Genomic DNA, 22,476 nt, shown 5'->3' with positions numbered 1-22,476 from the left:
AAACCAGAGAGGGAGAGAAAGGGGAGTACTTGAGTCTCTCTGTCTGTCCTACTTAGGTGGAAAACTTAGTTACCCCAGGGCCAAAGTCACACGGAGCTAGTTTCACTGACTTGAGTACTGTGCTTGGCAAAGATTTGTCTACCTGCAGAGGGATCATAGTGCTGTGCCGCTTGACAGATTGTAATTTCTTAAAGCCACGTTTATCTCAGAGACCTTGTCAGAAGTGGATTACCATTCTCCACAGACTTTGGTATTCAGTAGTTGTCCGAACCACTTGTGCTTAGAAAACTGCTGGAAATTATTCAGCTATTTACATGTGATGAGAAGCTTTTAAACCAGACTACCTGAAATTGGTTAGCTGTTTCTCTTTAAATTGAAGCTGCCGGAAATATTTCATCATTAACAAAAGAAAAGACGGGAGAAAAGCCATGATCAAGGAACCCTCTCTATAGCATAATCTAAGGCTATTTGCCTATTACTGGCAACAGCAACAAGAAGATTCAGCATCTTTAGGAAGTTTATATTAAAAGATTGTAACTCTGTATACACCTTGATATCTATTACAACATCATCATAAGCATCATTACAAAATACAGCTAAACTTGACTATTCATTTCAGAGGCCACAGTCCTTTCCACAAATTGTTAGAGTACAGTTTTATGCACCCACCAGCAGTTATGGCATCTGCAGATTAAATATAATTTGAACTCTTATCAATGCAATACATGGAATTATCTATACCCCAGAAAAGGCTGCATAAAGCAGCTGCAGGTATTCCATATCTAACACGTCGTATTTTCAGGAAGGGACAAACTGGAGCAAGACAGATGAAAACCTTTGGAGCCTCAGGTGTTCAGGTCAGAGCACGTTGCAAGAGAGAAATTCTCCATCAAGGATGGAGAAGTTGGCATTTTTTACAGCTTTTTCCTATGTTGACGGTGCAGCTTTAGTTTCAAAAATTTAGCTCATCTCACAGAGTAGAAAAGAACAATAGGAAAAATGCTCATTTGCTATGGGGATGCAGTTTCTTTTGAAGTCAATGGGAGTTGTTTGCTTATATGGTCTTTAGAAGGGGAAAAAAAAGTCAGAAGACTGCAACAAAAAGACTATGCTGAGATTTGAAATGGAAGGACTTCACCATGATTACCTGATGATACTCTGCTTTGTTGTTCATTCAGAAGAAACGGTATTAGGTCTGCCATGTAAGTGGATGGACTGAGATTTGGAGGGTGGCTTGGTGAGATGTTCCTGGTTGGCCTCATTGCCATGGCCCTGTCAGCACACGTCAGCTATAACCCATAGGAACCAAATACTTGTGAAAAGAAGTCATATTTCATCCTTCATGCTTTCTGAATCTAATCTTCTTTTAACAGTTTGCTGGGTGTACCAGATGATTGATGCTGTCACACTGCAGATAAAATTTATCATTCTGTCATTTTTATTCAATATTTTAGAAGCATCGTGGTGCAAGTGGGAATCTGAAGCAATGTTACACATTTTTTCTATGGATCACCTTAGTTATAAAAATAATCCATCTAATTCACAGTGATTCATTGGCAGACATTTCCTAAATACAGACCTAGAATGAATTAGTTGGTTAGTTGAACCTGAATGTGTCTTGAAATACCTGTGCTGTATCTCTTTTTGAATATTCTACAAGGAGATATAAATGAATATAGGACCAGAACCTTGTGAAATACATGAAAAAGAACAGTTATGTTTAGTCACATGCATATTTGGCATAGTTTCGTAGTAAACATCATAGGATTGTATCAGCTATTCACAACAATTACATGGAATGTAGTGAAAAGCTCATTACACTGAAAAAAAGTTTGAGCTCCTGAAATTTCAGCCTATGATAATGTCAGAGTTTTTACCTGTAAAGATGGCCTGCAAGGACTATGCTTTTCTCAGTTCAGGGCCAAGGCCTCAAAGCAGCATTTAAATGGTCGTGTATCATCCATGATTATTGGCAGGTCATGAAATTACTCTAAAAAGGAAAGAGATTGACTTCTGGTGTAGCAGGAGTTCTAATATGTACTTCAGAAATAGATGTTTACCTTATCCTCAAGTCTACTTGAATTGAATTTACTGTCCATATGAAATTATGAAGTTGCCTGTATCACAAATCACAAGTTACTGCTGCTGAAACCAGAGAAATAAGGTCCAACTCAGGGTGAAAACAATGAGAGCTGAACTTGCTTGTTCCTTCAGAAACCAGCTGCAGAAGGCTGTTTTTGGTACACTTCCACATGTGCTACAATATTTGCTCTTTCTGTGTTTCAACAGGCCTTGAATAGGGGCATCGCTGCTGTCAAGGAAGATGCTGTGGAAATGCTGGCCAGCTATGGGCTGGCATACTCCCTGATGAAGTTCTTCACGGGTCCGATGAGTGACTTCAAAAACGTAGGTCTGGTGTTCGTGAACAGCAAGCGGGACAGAACCAAAGCAGTTCTGTGCATGGTTGTGGCTGGTGCTGTAGCTGCTGTATTTCATACCTTAATAGGTAAGGTCATTTCATGTCTAATTAATATGTCTTTTCATTTGTTTCACTTGCCTGTTCTTCAGGCTGATTAATCTGTAGGCTTAAGATTTCATTTATAAGTGCAACAGGAGATGCAAAAGAGATTAAATCTCTTGGGCTGGTATCATGTCCATCCACGCAATTTTTGTGACTTTTTAAACAGGTTGTTAAGTGGCAGATTGCACCCCCACAGTCCTCTCCTGCCTGGCAGCAAAACATGCTGCTGATCTCTTTCAGGTGTGTGAGCAAGACTTTGGTTGACAGGTTGCATGAAGCTGATAGCTCGGTCTTACTGTTAGGTATTGATGATCAGCTAGCAGTATCTGCCTGAACGGGTTTAGCAGAACTTCAGTTGCGCTTAGTAGGGCTGTCTGTCAGAACTTGGTGACATTGGCAGTGTACTCCCTCTGTACCTGTTCTTTTGCTGCTTATCTCACACTACAAAACTCTAAGCAAGTAGATACCAGCATCCTCATTAAAATATCAGGTATTACTCTCTACTAGTGCTAGTCATCATCCACTTCTGTTGAATAATTAATCTGTAAGAGAAGTAGTAGTTACTAAGAGCACTTTTTGCCAAACTGAGACCGGCTTCTGAGTGTACTCTGAAACAAAGAAAATACACAAGCAGATATGAACTGAACATAGAAACTAAGACAGCCACGGGATTTGCCAGTTTCTGAGAGCCTGGAGAAGTGGGATATCAACCCAACTATCAGCCACAGCAGTAAAAACCCATGTGACCTGGAAGACTTTCACTTCATCCTCCCCAAGAACTGCACCAGATTCTCTGCACCTTCTGGCTCATTCTGCAGAGCCGAAACCTCTGGACCTTAGCAGCGAGGAACAGGAGATGCTGGAGGAAGAAGCAGAGGGTGCATTGCATTCAACAGGTAAAATCCTAAAAGCTGGGAGCTCTAAGGGGTGGTAGGAGGGAGGTAATGCAACAGCCTGTGGAAGCATGTTTTGGTTGACAGGCAGTAGGGTTGAGCTGGATGACCAGCAGTAGGGGGCCATTGCATTGGTGAAAGATGGGAAATGCGAGTGTGATGGCAGTATCAAGAATTGCCATGAAATTATAGAGTGGCCTGGAAGTGAGACACCGTTCATTATCAGGCTGTTAGTACCTCAAGAGCAGCACATGCTGCTGATCAGCTTAGAATAGAATAGAATAGAATAGAATAGAATAGAATAGAATAGAATAGAATAGAATAGAATAGAATAGAATAGAATAGAATAGAATAGAATAGAATAGAATAGAATAGAATAGAATAGAATAGAATAGAATAGGACTATTTCAGGATCTGCCCAAGTAGGTAGAAGAGCCATCTGCTAAATATGAATGTCCCCTGCTCTTATCCTTTAACAGGCTGCCAGCTATTTTCACCAGCTTTATGTGCCTCCCAAGCACTCCGGTATGTTTGACCATCACATCTCTTATTCCACCACTGATGCAGCAGCCCTGTGCTGTTTCCCTTTACTCCATGTAATGACCATAATAAATGCTTAAAGTAATGGCTCACTAGCCATGGCAACTCTGTGCCAGGGATAAGCTTTTGCTAATTTTATAAGCTGAATCTACGCATTCAAGTTAATATAATTCACTGGTATTGATTGGTCACTTCCTCAGTATGTTTACAGTTGAGGCTGCTTTATTGAGTCAGTGTTATAATCTTTGGGATAATTGTACATTTGGCTTGGAATATTTCTTCAGCCCCCAGAGCTGCTCTTTTAGTTGCTCACTTGTTTTCCTGCCAGTGCTGGTCAAAGTTTTTGGCTTTGCCAGCTGGATAAAGAAATATTTTCTATTCATCCAACATTTTATTGTAATCTATGATAGATTTTAAGAACATTTAAAGTGTAACTATCAAATTTCCAGGTGAAAGACATGGATTTTCCAAGTGGAACTTCTTATTGAAGGGGCAACCTTTGGAAAACATGCCAGATGATAAGTTTCTTACCTTTGCCTGGAAGTAGAGACCTGCTGAGTTCAGAACGTCTGAAATGCCCTCTCTACAGATATTGGGAAAAAAAGAAAAAAGAAGGCTGTACTTACCATGCTTTAAAGTCCTGAACTAAAGGGATTCACACAATCTTTCAGCTGCTTATGGTGGCAGACTGCAAAATATTTTTTAGTATTTTAACTTGTCTATGCCTGAAAATATGCAAAGGCCACAGCAGAGACTGGCAGAGCGCCCGAGAAAATGGAGTTAGTCAGATTCTAGCACCAATTGCCTGGGTGATGTTGCCAAGTTTTATGCTCCAAGTTTCCTTTGAACTTGTTTCAAATCCTGATTATTCTTCTCTGACCCACAGATGCACAGCCTGCCTAGCAGGAGGAAGAGAAGGAGTCCAGTGACAGACAGGCAGCCTCCTAGGACCTGCAACTACTCACCAGCAGCTGCAAGCCTATCACAGGCTGTCTATAGGAGACACAAATACAGGTTACTGATGCTCAGCAAATGAAAAAGAGAAACAAACAGCACTCGGACTGAATTTCTTCCACATGCCATGTGTATGGGGCTAAGGAAGATGACATGACTGTCTGCCTCTGCCGTGGACTGTTGAAGCCCAGGAAGGAACAGGGAACAAAAAGCCCAATGAAATAAGGAGGAGTACTGAAAATCAGAAGGAAGAAAACAAGTGGTGGCAGAAACAAGTGACCACAGTGAATCACCACATTTCCAACTGTGATAGAGACTATTTGCAGTCTGCACACACAGATTCTCACAAACAGCAGCCTCTACTTATTTAAAATATCAAAACAGACTGTTTCACACAACTGACTCATGCTTCATTGCTTCAGCACCAGCTCCCCACTACTGCTTCCCCACTGGGCTAACACAGTCCTCTGTGGGAGTGACTGGCTGAGCCAAACCACTCAAACTCACAGTTGCAAGCTCTGGGTCCATAAGTCATCACCCCACCACATTCCCATGAAAGTCCTCACCAACAGTTCCTATCACTCCCCTGTACAGGTAGCGGTAAGAACCAAGAAACAAGTTGTCCTTGACCAAAGGAATTTGAAGCCATATTCTCGTCCCACTATAATGCTGCTGCAAACTTTGGTCAGTATAGTATTCTGGATTTGCTGTTTCAGTTGTGACCTGGGAATAGAATATAGTATGGTGCCTTCCTTCCCTTGTGCTGTTTTGGGGACAGCTACTGCCAGCAGTTAGGGTTTACTGGTGGGAAGTGCGCTGTGTAGCCAGGGTCTAAAATGTCTCAGTATTTCAGAGATTGGCTTTTGGCAGAAATATTCAGCTGTTAGAGAAGCAATTCAGGAGACTAAACCTGTCTGCATATTTTTGACATCTTACTAAACTGCCAGCTTGACAGAGGAGAGAAATAATTTATATAGCATTATGCTACCATAATGCATTTCATGGTGTTGCTGGTAAGTCCCCCGTACTAAGTGGGTCCTTTTAATGCCGGCGTCATGAAAGACATGCACATTTTCTATGGCAATAAAACAGCATTGTTCAGCCTTTCACTAGTTTACTGAGAAATAGTACACTGAGAAAGTTTATTTCCTTTTGCATATTAATATTACTTTCTGCAGCTCTCTGAGGTTCTGTAAATGACAAGGCAGAAGCTACTTTGGGGAAGTACCCTCTTTGCTTAAGTAGACATTCTTAACTGGTGCCCATTTCACCTGATTAAAAACTAAATGATAGAGCATTTGACATCACCAGGAAAAAAAGGTTGGAACTTTAGTAACCAGGCAAACCTACAGAAGACTGGATAGTCAAGACATGGAAGTGATTTGTTTTGTGCCAATTTATTACTGACAGGCTAGCGGGCACGGGCCACTCCCTGCACAGATTACACAGGGGAAAGCTTCAGCAGTTGCTAGTGATTCCACTGATTCTTTTGAACTTCCCACATGTGCGGTCACTGCATGTACATGAAAGATCTGCGTAAGAAATGAGACAGAGGTTTAATCCCACCACTTGCAGTGTAACACTACTGAAATTTTCTAGAGACTAGGGGTTACAGAGTGGCTTATGACAACCAGAACTATTTTTTCAGTCAGTCTTGTTCTGATGTGCCCACTATACTGGTTCATACTAAACATTTTGCTCTGGGAAATGATGATAGCACAGGAATACAAATCAGAATATAATCCAGGCTTGCTTTTTTTTTTTGGTTTCTGAAAGATGATAAAATGTTATTCAGTAAAAATGCATTCTACTTCAGCATCTTCAGATGGCCATTGCTAAAGCAGTAATATGCTTCCAGCTGTCCAAATCCCGCCCCCCCGCCACAGGGATGGTTTCTTATCAGCAAGGTATTCGGGGCAAAGGAAGAAGGAAGAAAGCCTATGACCAAAGCATTTGTGGATTTTAGGATAGCAATGATTGGGTTTTAATTGAAACAGGCTAATTTTGAGACTTACGAGATGTTGGCCTGTCCAGAGATATTTCATAGACCAATGGTCATTGATAGATTTGGGAAAATCAACTAATGCAATTTTGGTACTAGAGCTGAGCCCAGAAGTAGATGACTGCAGTAAGCAGTCAGCATTGAGATGCTTCTAAACTGTTGGGTTTTTTTAATTCATTTATTACTATGAGCAAAGAAATCACAAAGCCTAAAACGCTCTGTTCATCTGGGCTTTCACAAGGGGGACACAGGCTTTTGTTTCTGCTTTAAGTCAGGATAATCAAAGATGTAAAGAAATCTATGTACCCTGTGCCATCTCCAAATGAAGATTTGCCATTCAGGTCTGGGGTTTGGTGGTTGGTTTTTTTTCAGATTGGCATTTACCTATCTGCCCAAATCATTTAGCTGAACAAACTCCTGACCAGTACCAGTTTTGGCCATGAGAGCCATTTTTCTGACATGCAGGAATAGATTTTTACTTCTCAAGTCTCCAAGTTTGGCAGCAAAGTATGAAAATGGAATGCATCTAAAAAGAACACGCTTTAACACAAAAACACTTCTGGATTTTTTTTTCCTCCGGTAAAGCTAATATTGACATATGTAGCTCTGTGTCTGGAAGTAAATAGTATCACTTCCTATGAGGGTTTTTTTTCTGTTTTCATTATGATGTAAGTATAACATGCTGGGTAGGAGGCAGCTCCAAAATGACTGTGGTACAGCTAATTGTTTGAGACTGCTGGCATCACTAAGAGTGTGTTCAGTTGTTTTAAGAATGTTTGAAGTTAATGTGGTAGTAATTGGCTTGTTAGGGAAATCAGTGCAGGGAAGAGGAGATCCAATTAGGTATGCAGTTTTCAGTGACATTTTTAAGCTTCTGGGTCTTAAAACTCAACTGGAAAAGCCAAAAGTAAGAATTCCTGCCTAAATTCTGTAGCAAAACTAATCCATAGAAATATCAAAATAAATGAGGTATTAGAGGAGAGCAAACAGGCAGCTTGTCTCAGAGTTGGACTGCTCTGTTTTGGTTGAAATGATGCAAGGAATGGGAAGAGCCATCTGCTTTAGATTCATGTAATACTCTTCAGCTCTGTTGTCTGTGTTATTAATTTTGTACCATGCTTCATAATAATTTTGTAAGGTTGGCCAAGGTTAAGTTCTAATTGCATCAGCACTTGCTTTATTCACAGCTCAGAGACACATGCCTGTATATTTGTCAGTAAATCTCAGCTTGCGGAGTCCTTCTTTCCAAGGATGGAAACATTCATGGACATCAGCAAAAGTGGTTGTGTGCTTTCACTGACATGCGGAGTAGCTGACAATTTTAAAACTAGCTTTTCAGCTTAGCCATTATGATTTTAAAATCAAAATCACATTAAAAAGTGCAGTTAGACTTTTTTCTTGGATGGGGGAGAATGAAAAGGATCTTAAAGCTTACAGAGCACAGTGCTAATATCCTTAGACATCTTAAAAATGTGATGCTGTGGGCTGTGGTGGTGTAAGTCCCTTGAGAGTGCCCTGCCAATAAACTACAACCCTGTGGTGAACTGTCTGTTCCTAGAAGTGAGAGTAGTTCAGCCTCTGACCCTTCTGATTCTGTGAATATTTCTGTGATAGTAAACTTAAAATAAAAAAAAAAATTAAACATCTCAATGGCTTTTAGAACCAAAAAAGTTACTTATTACTCATTTAGAAGTCTTATCTAAAGTAGGTGAAGCCCAGCGGGTGAAGTGCATGGAGAGCACAGAGGGTGACTTCTGCGGCGTGCTGTCTGCCCAGCACTGCACTGCTGGTGGAAGCCCCTCCACAGAAGCAGGTTCCTCAGCACCTGGACTCTGATTCTGTCAGTCCCCATGTAGGGAACAAGGCTGGTGTGTCTCCTGCAGCAGTTTTTAAGTTTTTATGCAGCAGAACTGTAAAGCAAATTCAATGGAACTTTAGAGGCAGCTCAATGAATCTGACCCTCAGAGGTGGCTTGCCTCACATGCCTTCCAAACTTCTCCTTCATTCAAATACGTCGATTCAGAAACATCCATGTACTGTCCTGCCATAAAAGCAGCTTTCCACAAGGACTTATCATGCAAAAATCTGTGCATAGCAGAGAGTTTTCAAAATACTGAGCAAAAATTGGTGTGTGGGTATGTGGGTATTCATGCAAAAATAAAAAGAGGCTGTACTTGCTGCGCGACTGGACCGCAACAAGCACACAAACACTTAAAGAATGAAACTGGCCTCCCTGAACTGAGGAAAGGTTGGAGTCCTGGTTTAAAGTTCTTCCCTAACCCCCTTCAATAGGATACAAGGCTGGGAGCGCCTCAGGGTGGATGGCTAAGCAACTTGGGGATTACTGGGTGAACAGGGAGACTGCAAATCTAACGATCATAGCTCAGATGAAAGACATATAGATAGGGACCAGCATGGGGAAAGGGAGAGTTTTTAACATTTTAGCATCTTTTGGGTAGTTCTGGTTATCTGGAATGAGGCTCGTGCCTGTTCCCAGTGCTGTCATACCACCTCCTTCTATTTTATTACCTTGTTTACACTGTCTTGTTTGGACTGAAAAAGTCTTTTCAGTCCTGTTAACCATTTAACTGCTGTATCCCTAAGCCATCACAAAACAATGATGACTTAAACTCCTCTGTAATTGCTTCCAAACAAGTTACGAGAGAGAGTTTTAGGCTAAAAAGGTTGAACTGGACAACTAGTGTTAGCATTTCTTAATCCAATTATGTGACCTGTGTGCATGAAAAGGATAATTTTCCTGAAATATCCTATATGAAGGTCTGTACAATGATAATGGAGTTGTTATAAATGGAAAACAGGATAGATGTTCACATTTGAAATAATTATCTTAGAAAAGACACAAACGGAAGAGAACTGAGGTAAGATTCTGCCATTACTTGTGATGGGAGGTTGACTTTACAACCCAATCATTCTTTTAACAGCTATTGCAGGTGTATAGAGGAAACTAAGTAATAATATGCAGGTCTAGACCATAGTTTATAAAAGGTTAAAAACTATTTGGATTATTTAACTCTGCATATTATGTAAGTCCCCATAGTTCAGACACTCCAGTCATAGCTAGGTCTTCATTATTCCTGGGCATGGGGGGACTCTGGAGTTATGAAAACAGGTAGATAACATGGGTACTAACAGGGATGTAAGCAGTTCTTTAGAGAGCTGTGTGGTGAGTCCCTGCGTCCATGCTGTCTTCAACCCAACACCTTGGGAAGAGAGACCTGGCAAGAGGCGTGTTGCCCAACACTAAAAATTCTTGTCTTGGGGTGAAACAGGACAGTGAAATAACATACTGGCGATCAGAAGTGGCAACCCCCGATTTCCAGAGGTCTCCTTTTCTGACTTGTGGCTCCTGAGATGACAGCCCTAGATAAGGAAGGAAACTAAGGCTGGTCGAGGCTGCCCAGGGACTGTACAGTGAAGAGAACGGTGCCCTGACAGGTCCCAGCAGAGGTGATCATTAGGCAGTGAGAGGGAGAGGCATAATGAGTGTGATTTGTTGCATGCCTTCACAGTTCGTAGTATCCTTTTACAGCTTTGGGCAGGTTTACAGGTAATGTCGTGAGAATGCAGTTACAACAGATGGTTTCAGCATTTATGAGGTACTACATCCATGAAATACACAATGCCTGGTGAAAACAGCTTTTCTAACAAAGAGCCTTGAGTTAATGAAAGAGCAGTAGATTTTCTGGAGTACCAGTGTGTTCATTTAGCGAACAGATGTGGCACTTACTTTACCCATCTCCCAGTGCAGCCATTTGTTATCACTCCTCTGCCAAAGGTTACTTGAAAAAGAACCATGAGAGCGCTCCTCAGTCATAAACAGCAACTGGTGAGGCTGTAATATCCTGAAGCCCCTGCAGCTGGTTGCTAAGTGGATGCATGTCTCAGCTCCTAGGCATCACAGTCTTTCAGGTACTTTGAACATCTCACCCAGAGTCCATATGTAACCTTTATTATTCATTCCTATTTTTGTGTCTCTACAGCATATAGTGATTTGGGGTATTACATTATTAATAAGCTGCACCATGTGGATGAATCAGTGGGAAGTAAAACTCGGAGGGCCTTCCTTTATCTTGCTGCCTTCCCTTTTATGGATGCCATGGTGAGTGCCTGATTCAGAACTGAATTTTCATATTCTTTTTTTTTTATTATTTTGGTGACATTAGTTCACAAAGTCTGTTACCTGATGGGAAACTGGAGATGTGCAGAAGGAAGGTGTGTCTTTTGCAAGCAGTAGCTCTGGATATACCGGGACACATCATCTTCTGCTACGTGGAAAAAGTATATGGGTGGACTTTGAACATCCAGAGATCATGACAAATGTGAAAAATCTCAGCTGCCTTGTTAGAGTGACTGTATGTGCATGCTGGAAAGCACTGGTCATCTTGTGATGAGCTGCACTGGTTGTCTGTATGTGTCCCCTCTAGTGAAAGAGTTGGATTTGCAATGCATTCCCAGATCACATTCAGAGCTGACAAGGAATAAGCTTGATACTTTCTCAAAGCAAGTTTGTTGAAAAGATATTTTTTTACCATCAATTTTTGCAAGCACAGCTAAGTCCAGTATATCTCAAATGCTTGGGCAAGAGAGCCACACATGGGGTGGACTGCAGCTTCCCAGATCACCAGGCTTACTGCTTGTGGCCTGCACAACATACAAATATGGCAGCTCTCTTTAATGCCTCTACTTCTGTGTAAAACTGGAAAGGGGTGACCTTCTCATGCCCTACCTCCACCTCTTTCTTTACCGCTTTGTCTGCTTGAAGTAGTAGCTGACAATAAAAAGAAGTTGGATCATTAAGTTTTCTTTTCCAGACAGGACTCAGTATAACTCAGTAGGCCAGTGAATATTACGCTTCAGAGGTGCATCCATCTAGTGAATGAGAAGAAACATTTTTTCCCTTGGATTATTTAGTATGATAATCCAACCTGTGCAGCATCTGTTTTATGAAGAAGGGGCAGTTTCTTAATAGATCCACTCAGAGATTTCTATACAGTCTATAACATTGTTCCAATTCTCCCTGTCAGCCCTGGCAATGAGGAACTGAATGCGGCAGTGCTTTCTCTGCATTACTGGCTTAACGTTTTCCCGGGTTCACACTAGGTACTGCTGGTGGAAAAGAGCTTTATAAGTTGTTTGTGTACAATGTAACAACCAGAAGATAGCATTCTTGGACCTGAAATCATTCACAAATATCAGAATCACTTCCCAAACTCTCCTCTGCCTTTTTTCAGGCATGGACCCATGCTGGGATTCTGCTGAAACACAAGTACAGTTTCCTAGTGGGATGTGCCTCCATCTCAGATGTCATAGCTCAGGTAATGAGTCCTCTTAGCAGGGACTGTTTCCATTGTGTTACAGACTAGATGCTTTCCTAAGCAGGAACTCTCTTGCACAGAGACTGCCTTCTCTCTCTACCGTGAACAACACACCAGAGGAACTAATCTTGTGTGCTGTTCTCTGGCTGTTTCCCCATCATGTAGATGCTGTTTGATGACAGTTGTGGTTCAGGCTGGTGTCACTTGACTGGATCAAGTCAGTCCCAAACCAATGTCAGGTGAAGGGAACCAGGATTGTTTGGGCCATGTCTTCCAGTACCTTCACAACCCTGTTTTAGAATGGCTGAGAAATAAGTTATATATACATGTGTATATCTGGCAAAAGGAAAGGTCAGAAAAAGAGACTGATGGCTGCTACCAATCCTGAGGCTGACAGAGTGCTTTGAAAGAGACTTTTCTACCCCCTGTGCATTCTCCCCTACGCTTCACACAGTTGCACTGAAATCCCAAGGGGGGCTTGTACGTGGGGAAGTGAAGGCTTGATTCGCCAGTTCACCTGTCAGTTTTGTACATGCTGTCTAATCCAGTGAAGTGCAGTAGTGTAAGTCATCTTCTGAGTGCCAGTATGGCACTGTTCTTGTTACAGGTCCAAGAGGTGAGGGCTCAGAACTGCAGCAGAGGGGATCTGTGGTGATAGCCCCTGGGTGATGCAGAGAAGACCAAATGTTGTTTGAACTTTGATTTGTGAGGGAGGTGTTAACTGTACTGTTGCTTTGTACTAGACACACTTGAAAAACAACATTCATACCTGTTGCTGATGGCCAGCGCTGTAGCATTTAAGAACCAATATACAGCCCTCTTTTAAAAACATATATAAAAATATTACGAAATGCAGAGTCCCAGTACCTGTAAAACAATTGCTGTACTGCCCTATTACCAGCTGAATGGTGTAATGACTGCGTAAGAGAGAGGATAATAATAGTACAACATCAAAGGTAATATGAAGTCAACAGCACTTAGTTCAATTTTCCATAGCATTTTCCTCCCACTAAATATGAGCAAATCATAAACCATGTTAAACCATTCAGTCAGCTGCTATTCTATGTTTGGCAGGTCTGCCCCTCTACAGTACTGCACTAAATCCATAAAGATAATACCAATGACTGTAAATTACCTTAACCCTCAGGATCTGCTCTTGTTCTAATGTGACCTATAAGGTTTGCTGACCCTAGATGCATGTCAGGCCATATACAGCTAAATACAGAAACAAATTCTTATTGTGGCCGTGGTACATGTGCCTTTTCCACAGTGGTTGGTGAGTGGGGTGCCAGGGTTGTGAAGAATAGGGCACCTGTCATCTCTCAACAAAATATTGCACAGAGCAAGAGCAAATCAGGAAGACAAAAAGTTGTGACTCTCCATACCCCAGAACTCTCTACACCTATATCTGCTCCCTGCACAAGCAATAGGTGCACAGGCAGTAGCTAATTCTCCTTGGGTAACTTCATATACACATTTTTTGTCACGGACCGCTTCTGTTTACTGAAAATCAATTCTTTTATGGGGTTCAAAAGAGCAGTTTTGCAAATCCTTATAAATAGCATGACCTGACTAATAAACATTTGCATAGTGTGTTTTTCTTAACTATTTCTTGAGCTCTAGCAATGAAGGAGAGAACCTGACCCTGAACAATGTGTTTTATGTGTTTTGTATTTCTTGTAAGTCACTTGAATGCCAGCATGTCCTGGCAGGGTTGTCCTTGATTATGCTGTTTACAGCACCAAACACAGTGGGCTTTCCAGTTGTGCCCTCCATACAGAGATATTTGGAATTTAACAGGCATGCCTTCAGCTTTGTACTTAAGAGAGTGAATAATATCATATTAATAATTTCCTTTGCATTTTCTGGACTGAGCATTTAATCTTATGAGACTGAATTATGAGCTGTTCATTAGCCCAAAAGTTTCCATTTCATTTATATCAGCGTGGCACTCAGATAGCTGAAGAGAGAATGATGAAATAATGAAATTTCCCTCCAAAAAGTAGAAAATCAGGATGACATAAGACTTCCTGCTTCTAAATGCTGAAGTGAATACTTTAAAGCATCTGGCTTTTTAATTGCCACTGTTCCCCTGCCCCCCCGCCAAAATAAGCCCCAAACAGTAGGGCTTATAAGCTGACCGTAGAAGCATGTCTGCAGCCTTGGTGTGTATTGGAACAGCACATTCTCCTGGGAAGGGTGGCACTCAGCCGCATGCTTGCTGCCAGACCTTGCCAGACTTTCATGCTAACCTTCTCCTATTTATGGCTCCTAGCCTGACACCTGCCCATACCTTCAAGTACTATTGCATAGAGCTTCTGTATGATGTTAACTCTTGCTCTTCTCATTTGTATGACCAAATGCAGGGAGGGTCCTGACTAAACTTGCAAATGCCACAAGCTGGAAGTCGGATAGATACTGTTGTCACACATGGTTGTTGGTTCAGATGGACTAGCTTGGAGTAAGACAGGAGATAGGCTGGCCTTAAAGAAACACACAGACGAATTGCTAATCATTTCTTTGTTTGCCCTGCAGGTTGTTTTTGTAGCCATTTTGCTTCACAGTCACTTGGAGTGCAGGGAGCCCCTCTTGATCCCAATCTTGTCCTTATATATGGGAGCACTTGTCCGATGTACCACGTTATGCCTCGGATACTACAGGAATATACATGATGTCATTCCTGACAGAAGTGGGCCTGAAATGGGAGTATGTCTTAATATTTTGCACTTTTCCAGATTCAGTAATTTTAAACTTGCTTTTTGTGTTATAATACTGTATTAAACTGCTGTGCATGAAGGGCCCTCTCTCTCCATCCTGCAGGAAAAAACATTTTCACTTAAAGAGGCATGGTAGAAACTATTCCAGCAACAGTGCACATGAAGCAATGCTTCCTGTGGTATGGATGTGCCGTCTGCTGAGCACCTCTGTACTGAGCTCTGTACTGAGCTGTAAGACAGTACAGCATGAACTAAGTAGACACCTTATTTCACAGGGAAGAAGGTCTCAGGTCTCAAAATTCCTCTTTTTCCTCGAATGTCATATTGGTTTTATCATATCTTTGTCTGGTAGCCAGCACAAATTATGCAGATAGATAATTTATGCATTATTTATTGAGATCCATGACACAGCTTCTTTTGAATCAGTATTACTAACATGAATAAAAGAATTTTAGGGTCCTCATATTGAAAACTATTGAAATGAATGTACCAAACTGGCAATGGGTGGGAAAAGCAAAAATCCTTTCTCTGTGCTTTTGGTTCAGTTCTGCATGTTTTTTTCCAAAGAAACTTCTTTTTTTTATTATTTTTTCCTATGTGTTGCAGGGAGAGGCTACAATAAGGAAGATGCTGAGTTTCTGGTGGCCTTTGGCATTAATTTTGGCTACTCAGCGAATAAGTAGGCCCATTGTCAACCTTTTTGTCTCCCGGGACCTGGGTGGCAGTTCTGCAGCCACAGAGGTAAGAAAGTCAGTGCAAATGATCATTTACATGGACTTGCCTCTGTGTTTCCCTTCTCAGCCGTGCTGACAAGAAAAAAATTGTCTTAAGTACATTTCAGTTTAGTGCTCTCTTTATCCTTGACAAGAAGACTACTTGAACTCTTACATAAGCGTTTCTGCCAGGCCTAGTGGGACCTCACCTTCAACAAGACCAGTAGAATTTTTTCACTAAACAGCTCCTGCACCCAGGTTTTCTTGCTCTACATATAGGCACATATTCTCTGGAGCATTCAGATCCCAGAGATCCTAGGACAGCCATCAGAATCCCATGTTCCACTCTTTCCTGTCATGTATATTTATGGCTGTGCAAACTGATGTGAAACTACTGTTAGCGGTCAGTGGAGCACACAGAATAGTGTAGAGATGTAAGGAGGCACATAAAAAAAAATCTGTGTCCTGGTTGGGATGTGAAATGCACCCTGTTTCTCTTGAGGAATTTGAGATTACTCCAATAGTCTCCTACAGCTGATGGGAGCTGGACTTCTGATGGTAATGCACAGCCTTCACCAGTGCTCACCATAAGTATACCTATTCTGTGAAGAAGTCTGGGGCACCTTTGCTGCCAGTTTTGGTGGGAGGATGTCTAGATCCATGTAGGCATTAGCAGATTTCTCATGTTTTTTCTATAGAAAAAACAAAGCTGTAAGATACTAAATGGAAAGGAAAATTCAATCAGCTGATGCCTAAAAAATGTTCTTTCAGCACTGCTGATTTGTCATACATGATACTGTGTATTTCACTTTCTCGGGAGCTGCCAATGACTGCAAATGAACATCTGTGGAGAGAGAATTTAGGAAACGGAATGCCTTCACATGTGTAAATCAGGGATCAGTTTATGTGTTATAGCAGTCTCAGTACAAAGGGAGCCAGAGTGGGTTAGCAGAGATCAGTTTTGCATTACTTGGTGACTTTTGATTTTAGATGCGTAACTTTCATGGCTAGCTAATTGCATTTTGTTGCTATTAGGATGACTCCAAATACATGTCATAGCTGGCGGTTTGCTGGCCTTTTTACACTAAGAGTAATAGTCACATTTCAGCTTTCTCTGATTTCTGAAATAATTGGCTCTGAAAAGGGAGGTGCTGGCAACACAGAGAACCAGTGTCTAGAGCATCAGTATAGATAGGAGTTTTATAGGTCCCCTGTTCAATATCAGCAAGTTTCAGTGTGGACAGCATGTCCCTGTGATGGGCTAGGCTGTAGCATCTTCATGAGGACAGCAAGTCCACTTGCATTGACCAACTCCCACTACTTCTGTTTGGAGTGCCAGCACAGTTATGGTGATTGGGGTACCTTTTTTGGCATTGGCTTTGATGGGGACTTTTTCATCTGTCAAATACGGGTTCGAGACATTTAGGAAAGCTTTCATGCACATATTTTGGGATCCCACCAGTTGAGAAGAAATACCGGAAGAAAAGTGGGATCTAGCATACAAAATGTGGCAGTGAAATATTGTTTTCTTTAAGAGTTACTGTGTCTTTGCAACCTTTTTGGACTTCATCGTGAAAATAAGCAAAATATCTTCTATATTCCTGATTTGATTTAACCTAGTTAGGTTTCATACAGATGGAAATTCTGCTGAAAATACAATAATGGGGAGTGGGGGGGGTACAATTAAAAAGGGTGCTGTCTTAAAATTCCAATTTGTTTTCTTTGAACCAATTACTTTTTCAAGGTACATTAAACATTATTAAAGCTATTATTAGCAGGGAAGAATCTATCCGCTCTCTTCCTCTCTGTGGCTATCACTACTTGCCCCCCTCTTTTTAAATAGGGCAGGGAACAAATTGGCTTGCTACATGGTCCTGTGTTTGTATAGATCTTTTAACCAAGCAAGGACAGCAAATACATTTATAGTGGGAAAATGGGCTCAGATAGCCAAGAAAATGTATATCAAAAGTTTAGGAGTGAAACCATAGTTAAAAAAAGGTCATTCTTAACGCTGCCATTGCCAGATGTAAAATTAATCTGAATTTAAGTGGTTTTAGTTGATGAGCGTTGAAGAGGGGAGAAGGGTATATTTGTCTCGTGCCTCCTGCCCCAGAGGCATCAGTTTGATGTCCGAAGTCAGTCAGCCACTGAGGCCTACTGTTTTGTAGTCTGTCTGTCGTACTTAAAACTGTTTTACGTATGATTAACCAAGTATAATGTATATAAATTAAAATTATGACATCTGATCCAAAGCTACCGTGTGAACTGTAACGCATTAAGCTGCTGGGGTATCTGTAGGTAAAATAACTCAGGAGCAATGTGGGGGGGAGGTATTTGGCTGGCTAAGGGGCACACACCAGCTCAAGCTAACTATCATCCCAAAGTATCAGAGCAATGGTGAAACAACAAAGCTGAGTAACATAGCTTCATGGCACGAAAGATTTCATAAGCTTAAAACGCTGGGCCACTCTGATGATCTGCCTGAAACAAAGAGCTTCCAGTCACCTGCCTGGTTTCTCACTGTGTCAAGGTCAATGTGGTGATATTGGTGGCAAATGGCACCCTATGTTGGTTTAAGAGTCCTGTTCAAAGATTTGAAGTTCATGTTCCCCTGTCTTTTCATAGGCGGTGGCAATTCTGACAGCTACGTATCCTGTGGGACATATGCCGTATGGCTGGCTGACAGAGATCAGAGCAGTATATCCTGCATTTGACAAGGTGAGTGCCCATGTTAGGGGTGTAATAAATACCTTTTGTGTGGTTTCACACACGTGGTCCTCTGTGTTACAACATCGTAATTTAGGGATGGCTTCAGTGATGTCAGAGGAATTTCTGCCAGACAAATATGAAGAAAGTTAGTTCATGGCTCCATAATCAAGTGTAACAGATTCTTCAAAAAATAAACAACCACAGATTAAATAGAGCTGTATTAATGACCATCTATTGCCTTGCTTCTCTTTATTTTGCTTTTGATACCTGTTGTTCCTTGTCCCACTGATAAGGTTTTCTTAAAATCTTAGTTGAAATTAATGTGGTTTTGGTGGCTTCAAGCTGCTGTTCGATTTATGATTTTGACCTTAGCTATGTGTTACAAGGTATTAAGCTACCTTTTTAATAGATAGCTGCTGTATTTTTAAGGATTAAAATAAGTCCTTACTTACTCACTATGATGTAGCTACTTAGCCAATGAAGTGATTTCTCAAAAAGTGTCCATCAGTGAGTGCACAAGCTCACGTCTCTGTTCCAGATCCTGTGGTATCTCTCAAATGGGTTTGGGTTCATTTGCTTCCGTTAATATTTAGCAAAGGTTGTTTCACAGGCTGACAGTAACACAGATGACATACGTTATTTTAGTAGTACTGACTTAGCTGACCAAGGCTACGAAGATATTTGTTGGCAATACATGTAATTACGTAAGAATGCAAGGACTGCTCCTGGAACTGAGCACAGAGTAGATATATAACCAAAATTAATTTGTTTAGACTTTTTTTGCTCTGTTTTAGAGCTAGTACTCACTGGCCCATATGTTGTGTGAAGAACAGTCAAGTCCTGTGACGCCCTAATTCAAATGCTAGATCCTCTCCTTCCCTTTATTTACCAATTAGTAACTGAACTTTCTGGTTCCAAATACTGATGAAAGAAAATGTTTGATTGCTCAGGGACCAATCAAACTTACTTAACTGAAGCAAGCCCTGTTTGATATGATCCATCATATTTCTAAGGAAAATTTAAAAACAAAACAGAGAAAAGTCAAATCAGTCATAACTTCTTAACCCGCCTGTGTACAGCTAAATTGACCTGTCAGATAAAATACAACATGCAGGCTTTCTCAGAGGTCATGCTGCTGAAAAGGAACTGCAGATGCAAATCCAATGAACTGCAAGATGAAAGTGGTTTGGGACAGGAAACATAGGGGCTGCTAACCTCGCCTGTTACAAGCCACAATCAAACGCACAAGCAAAATTAACAGCAATTAAGACTGCTGAATTCAGGTCTCATTTAGCTGGTGGAAGATGTGCTGACAACTTTAGTGGTGACAGGATTAGACCATGATTTGTATGTTTGTTTATTTCAGTTACAAGACTTCTCACACAGCTCTTGTGGAACAAATGTGAGGAAGAAAAAGCTAGTGTAAGGCACAGATAGGTACAGTTCATCTAACTGCCAAAAAAGTATATAATGGGGATTTTAGTTGCATGTTTTAAGAGCAGTTTGGCATAAAATGTGCTAAGTGAGGTAGCAGCAGTCTAAAGGCTATTTCATCCTGGCATCCATGTGTGCAAATGCCTCCACTGTACCTTGCAGACAATAAATACCGAACCAGAAACCCACAGTGGGTTGTTTTTAGATTGCTGTGCAAATTGCTTTGCCCTTCGTCACATAATATTCACGTCACCGTGCCTTTCAAAAGCTTTGTTTCCTTAAGCTAAGGCTTTCTCAGAAGAGTCCGGATGGAAGCAGTTTTTATTTCCGGACCCTGTAAAGCCTCCATTGTGTTTTTCAGATGCTGACCAGTTTGCATGCATGCAAACTTCTATTTTCTTTTGTCAGTTACTCAGAAAGCTGGCAATGCTGATGGCCATCAGAAGAACACTGCATTGCCTTAACTGACTGGTGGGATTTGCCCCTCTTCAGTGGCTGTACTGGAGAAGTCAGATTCTTGTCTTCACAGGAAGGGAAATTGTTACTTCTATTCACGTTTGTGAGAGAGATGCAGGGTCCTGCTTCAGACTTTATGAGATTCTGTCCAGAGCAACCCCGTGGCCTAGCAGTTACACTCAGGTTAAAGTTTACTACTGATTTTCTGAAAGAAGACAGGCGTATCCTGGTTCTGTGCTCTGCTGTTTTATATGGTGATAATGCCATTACTCTTAATGGACTGTGCTGTCAGATTCAGAGCAACAACACCAACTATGAGAGGACTTGTGAATGCTATTTGGCTGATTAATAGATGGATACTCTTTTTGCTCCATAATCTGCATAGTGTTTTGATCCAAGAACTGAATAGTGTGCAAGAGAAAGATAGGAATAAAGAGTACCTGGTCAAGAGTTAGAGCAAAGGGCGGAGCAGAGCACGGGCAGAGTAAGCAGCAGTGAGGTGGGAACAAACGGGAGCCCTTTTTCTTTGTAGCCCTGTTGAATGACTGGATTTGGGTGTGCTTTCCTTCCTCTCTGTTATTTTAGCCGTGTTAGAAAGTTGAACTATGCAGCAGAGTTCATTTAAACACTGGTGAGCAATTTAAGCAAGGCCTATCCTCACATAAATAAAACATAACCGTAACAGAATATTTATTCAGAAACACAAGAAATAAGAATAGATATGTGAAAAAAAGTGTTTACAGAGAGTCTTCATAACCTGTTCCCAAAAAGGTCAGATGTGGGAGTGGCTTTCTGCTTTAGGGTCTGGGTTGTCTACATGCGTCTTCATGCACCCAAACTTCCAAGCAGATGTCTAGGCAGGAGCATGGGGCTGTCCAGGTGCTATCACTGCACTGATCAGGGCAAAAGCTTTAAATTGCAAAATTCCATCAGCTACTTAGAAGTGTGTGAAATGGTGTACCTTTCACAGAGCTCATGTTCGGTTTGTCCACTCCTAAGATGTGTTTGCCTAAGTTCCTGTTTCCCTTACAAGTAATTTCAATAAAGCAGGCTGACAGTGTGACAGATACTGCTGTTCTACCTGAGTTACATCAAGGATGGATGTTGTACTACATCTCATGGTACAGGTTTTATCAGCATGGGCACATACTTGTGTATCTCAAACAGCCCCAGGGTAAATGCAACAGATGACCCAACAGCCTACTGCTACAGGGCTCCTAGTGGTGCCCTGCTTTTGATATCCCATCCACTCCTTTCACAGACCATTTAATTTGTTTTTATGTGTTCCCTGAGGGCAATTTTAAATCTTCAGCTTCATTTGCTGTATTAGACGTTTGGAAGAGGGCTTTTGTTGTTGTTTTAAATAAAACTTTGCTGCCGTGTGAGTACAGAGCCCATGTTCAAGCTAGAACATCTAATAGTCCTAATTATGTTCTGTTCATTAAACTGCATTAACGGAGCCAGCTGTTCCAGGAGCTTTGTTTATATTACCTACTTGTCTAACTGGATCAGTAAGGGTGCTTGCATTGGCGTATGGATTCGGTACCGCTCCGTGGTAAAAAGGAATGGAATCCTATTTTTCCTGCAAAAATATGCTACAAACTTTAAGGTAAAAAAAATCACGTGGATGGAGTTTCCTTAGAAAGAGCTAGCACCCTTTTTCAAAGCTGAATTTGTGAAATAGGACTTCTTAGAAAAGTAGGGAGATTACTCAGCTCTCAGTGATCATAGGAGCAGTTGCTGTCAGTTTAAGTGGAAAAATATTCAGTGGTGGTACAAAGTACTCAGAAAGCTCTAGGTTAAAAAGCAAACGAGCAAAGACAGACATGCATGTGCACAGAACGTCAGGCCCAACACATGACTCTGATGGCATCATCCTCCCACTAGTCTGGAGCCAAGCTAATACTCATTATCTCTTTCTCTCACCCTAGAATAACCCCAGCAATAAATTGGTGAACACCAACAGCACCGTCACAGCAACACACATCAAGAAGTTCACTTTTGTTTGCATGGCATTGTCATTAACGGTAAGAAACTTTTGTTCAACGCTCTGGCTTTCATCTCAACCAGAAAATTATCTCGTCTACCTAACACTAGAAGCACTAGCAGTTCAAGAAAGGTGGGTTGTCTTTTCTTATGAAGGTCTGTGCTTTTACCTGGAGCAGAGAGTGTGATCATAGTACCAGACTACTAAGAAAATC

The 22,476-nt window shown here is 41.3% G+C and overlaps 1 protein-coding gene across 1 annotated transcript in view; it reads left to right on the top strand.

Moving 5' to 3' along the window:
• ANKH (ANKH inorganic pyrophosphate transport regulator) overlaps positions 1–22,476 on the top strand; it is a 103,697-nt gene that overhangs the window by 58,309 nt on the left and 22,912 nt on the right. Inside the window, exons 2-8 of the mRNA XM_064443402.1 lie at positions 2,290–2,506; positions 10,912–11,030; positions 12,163–12,246; positions 14,782–14,952; positions 15,570–15,704; positions 18,302–18,394; positions 22,207–22,302. Coding sequence (XP_064299472.1) covers positions 2,290–2,506; positions 10,912–11,030; positions 12,163–12,246; positions 14,782–14,952; positions 15,570–15,704; positions 18,302–18,394; positions 22,207–22,302 — 915 coding nt within the window. The remainder of the gene's footprint in view (positions 1–2,289; positions 2,507–10,911; positions 11,031–12,162; positions 12,247–14,781; positions 14,953–15,569; positions 15,705–18,301; positions 18,395–22,206; positions 22,303–22,476) is intronic.

This window comes from Phalacrocorax carbo, chromosome 2 (assembly GCF_963921805.1).
Source record: "Phalacrocorax carbo chromosome 2, bPhaCar2.1, whole genome shotgun sequence".
Lineage (NCBI taxonomy): Eukaryota > Metazoa > Chordata > Aves > Suliformes > Phalacrocoracidae > Phalacrocorax > Phalacrocorax carbo.
Note: the sequence above shows the minus strand (reverse complement) of the source record. Positions and strands in the feature narration are given on the sequence as shown.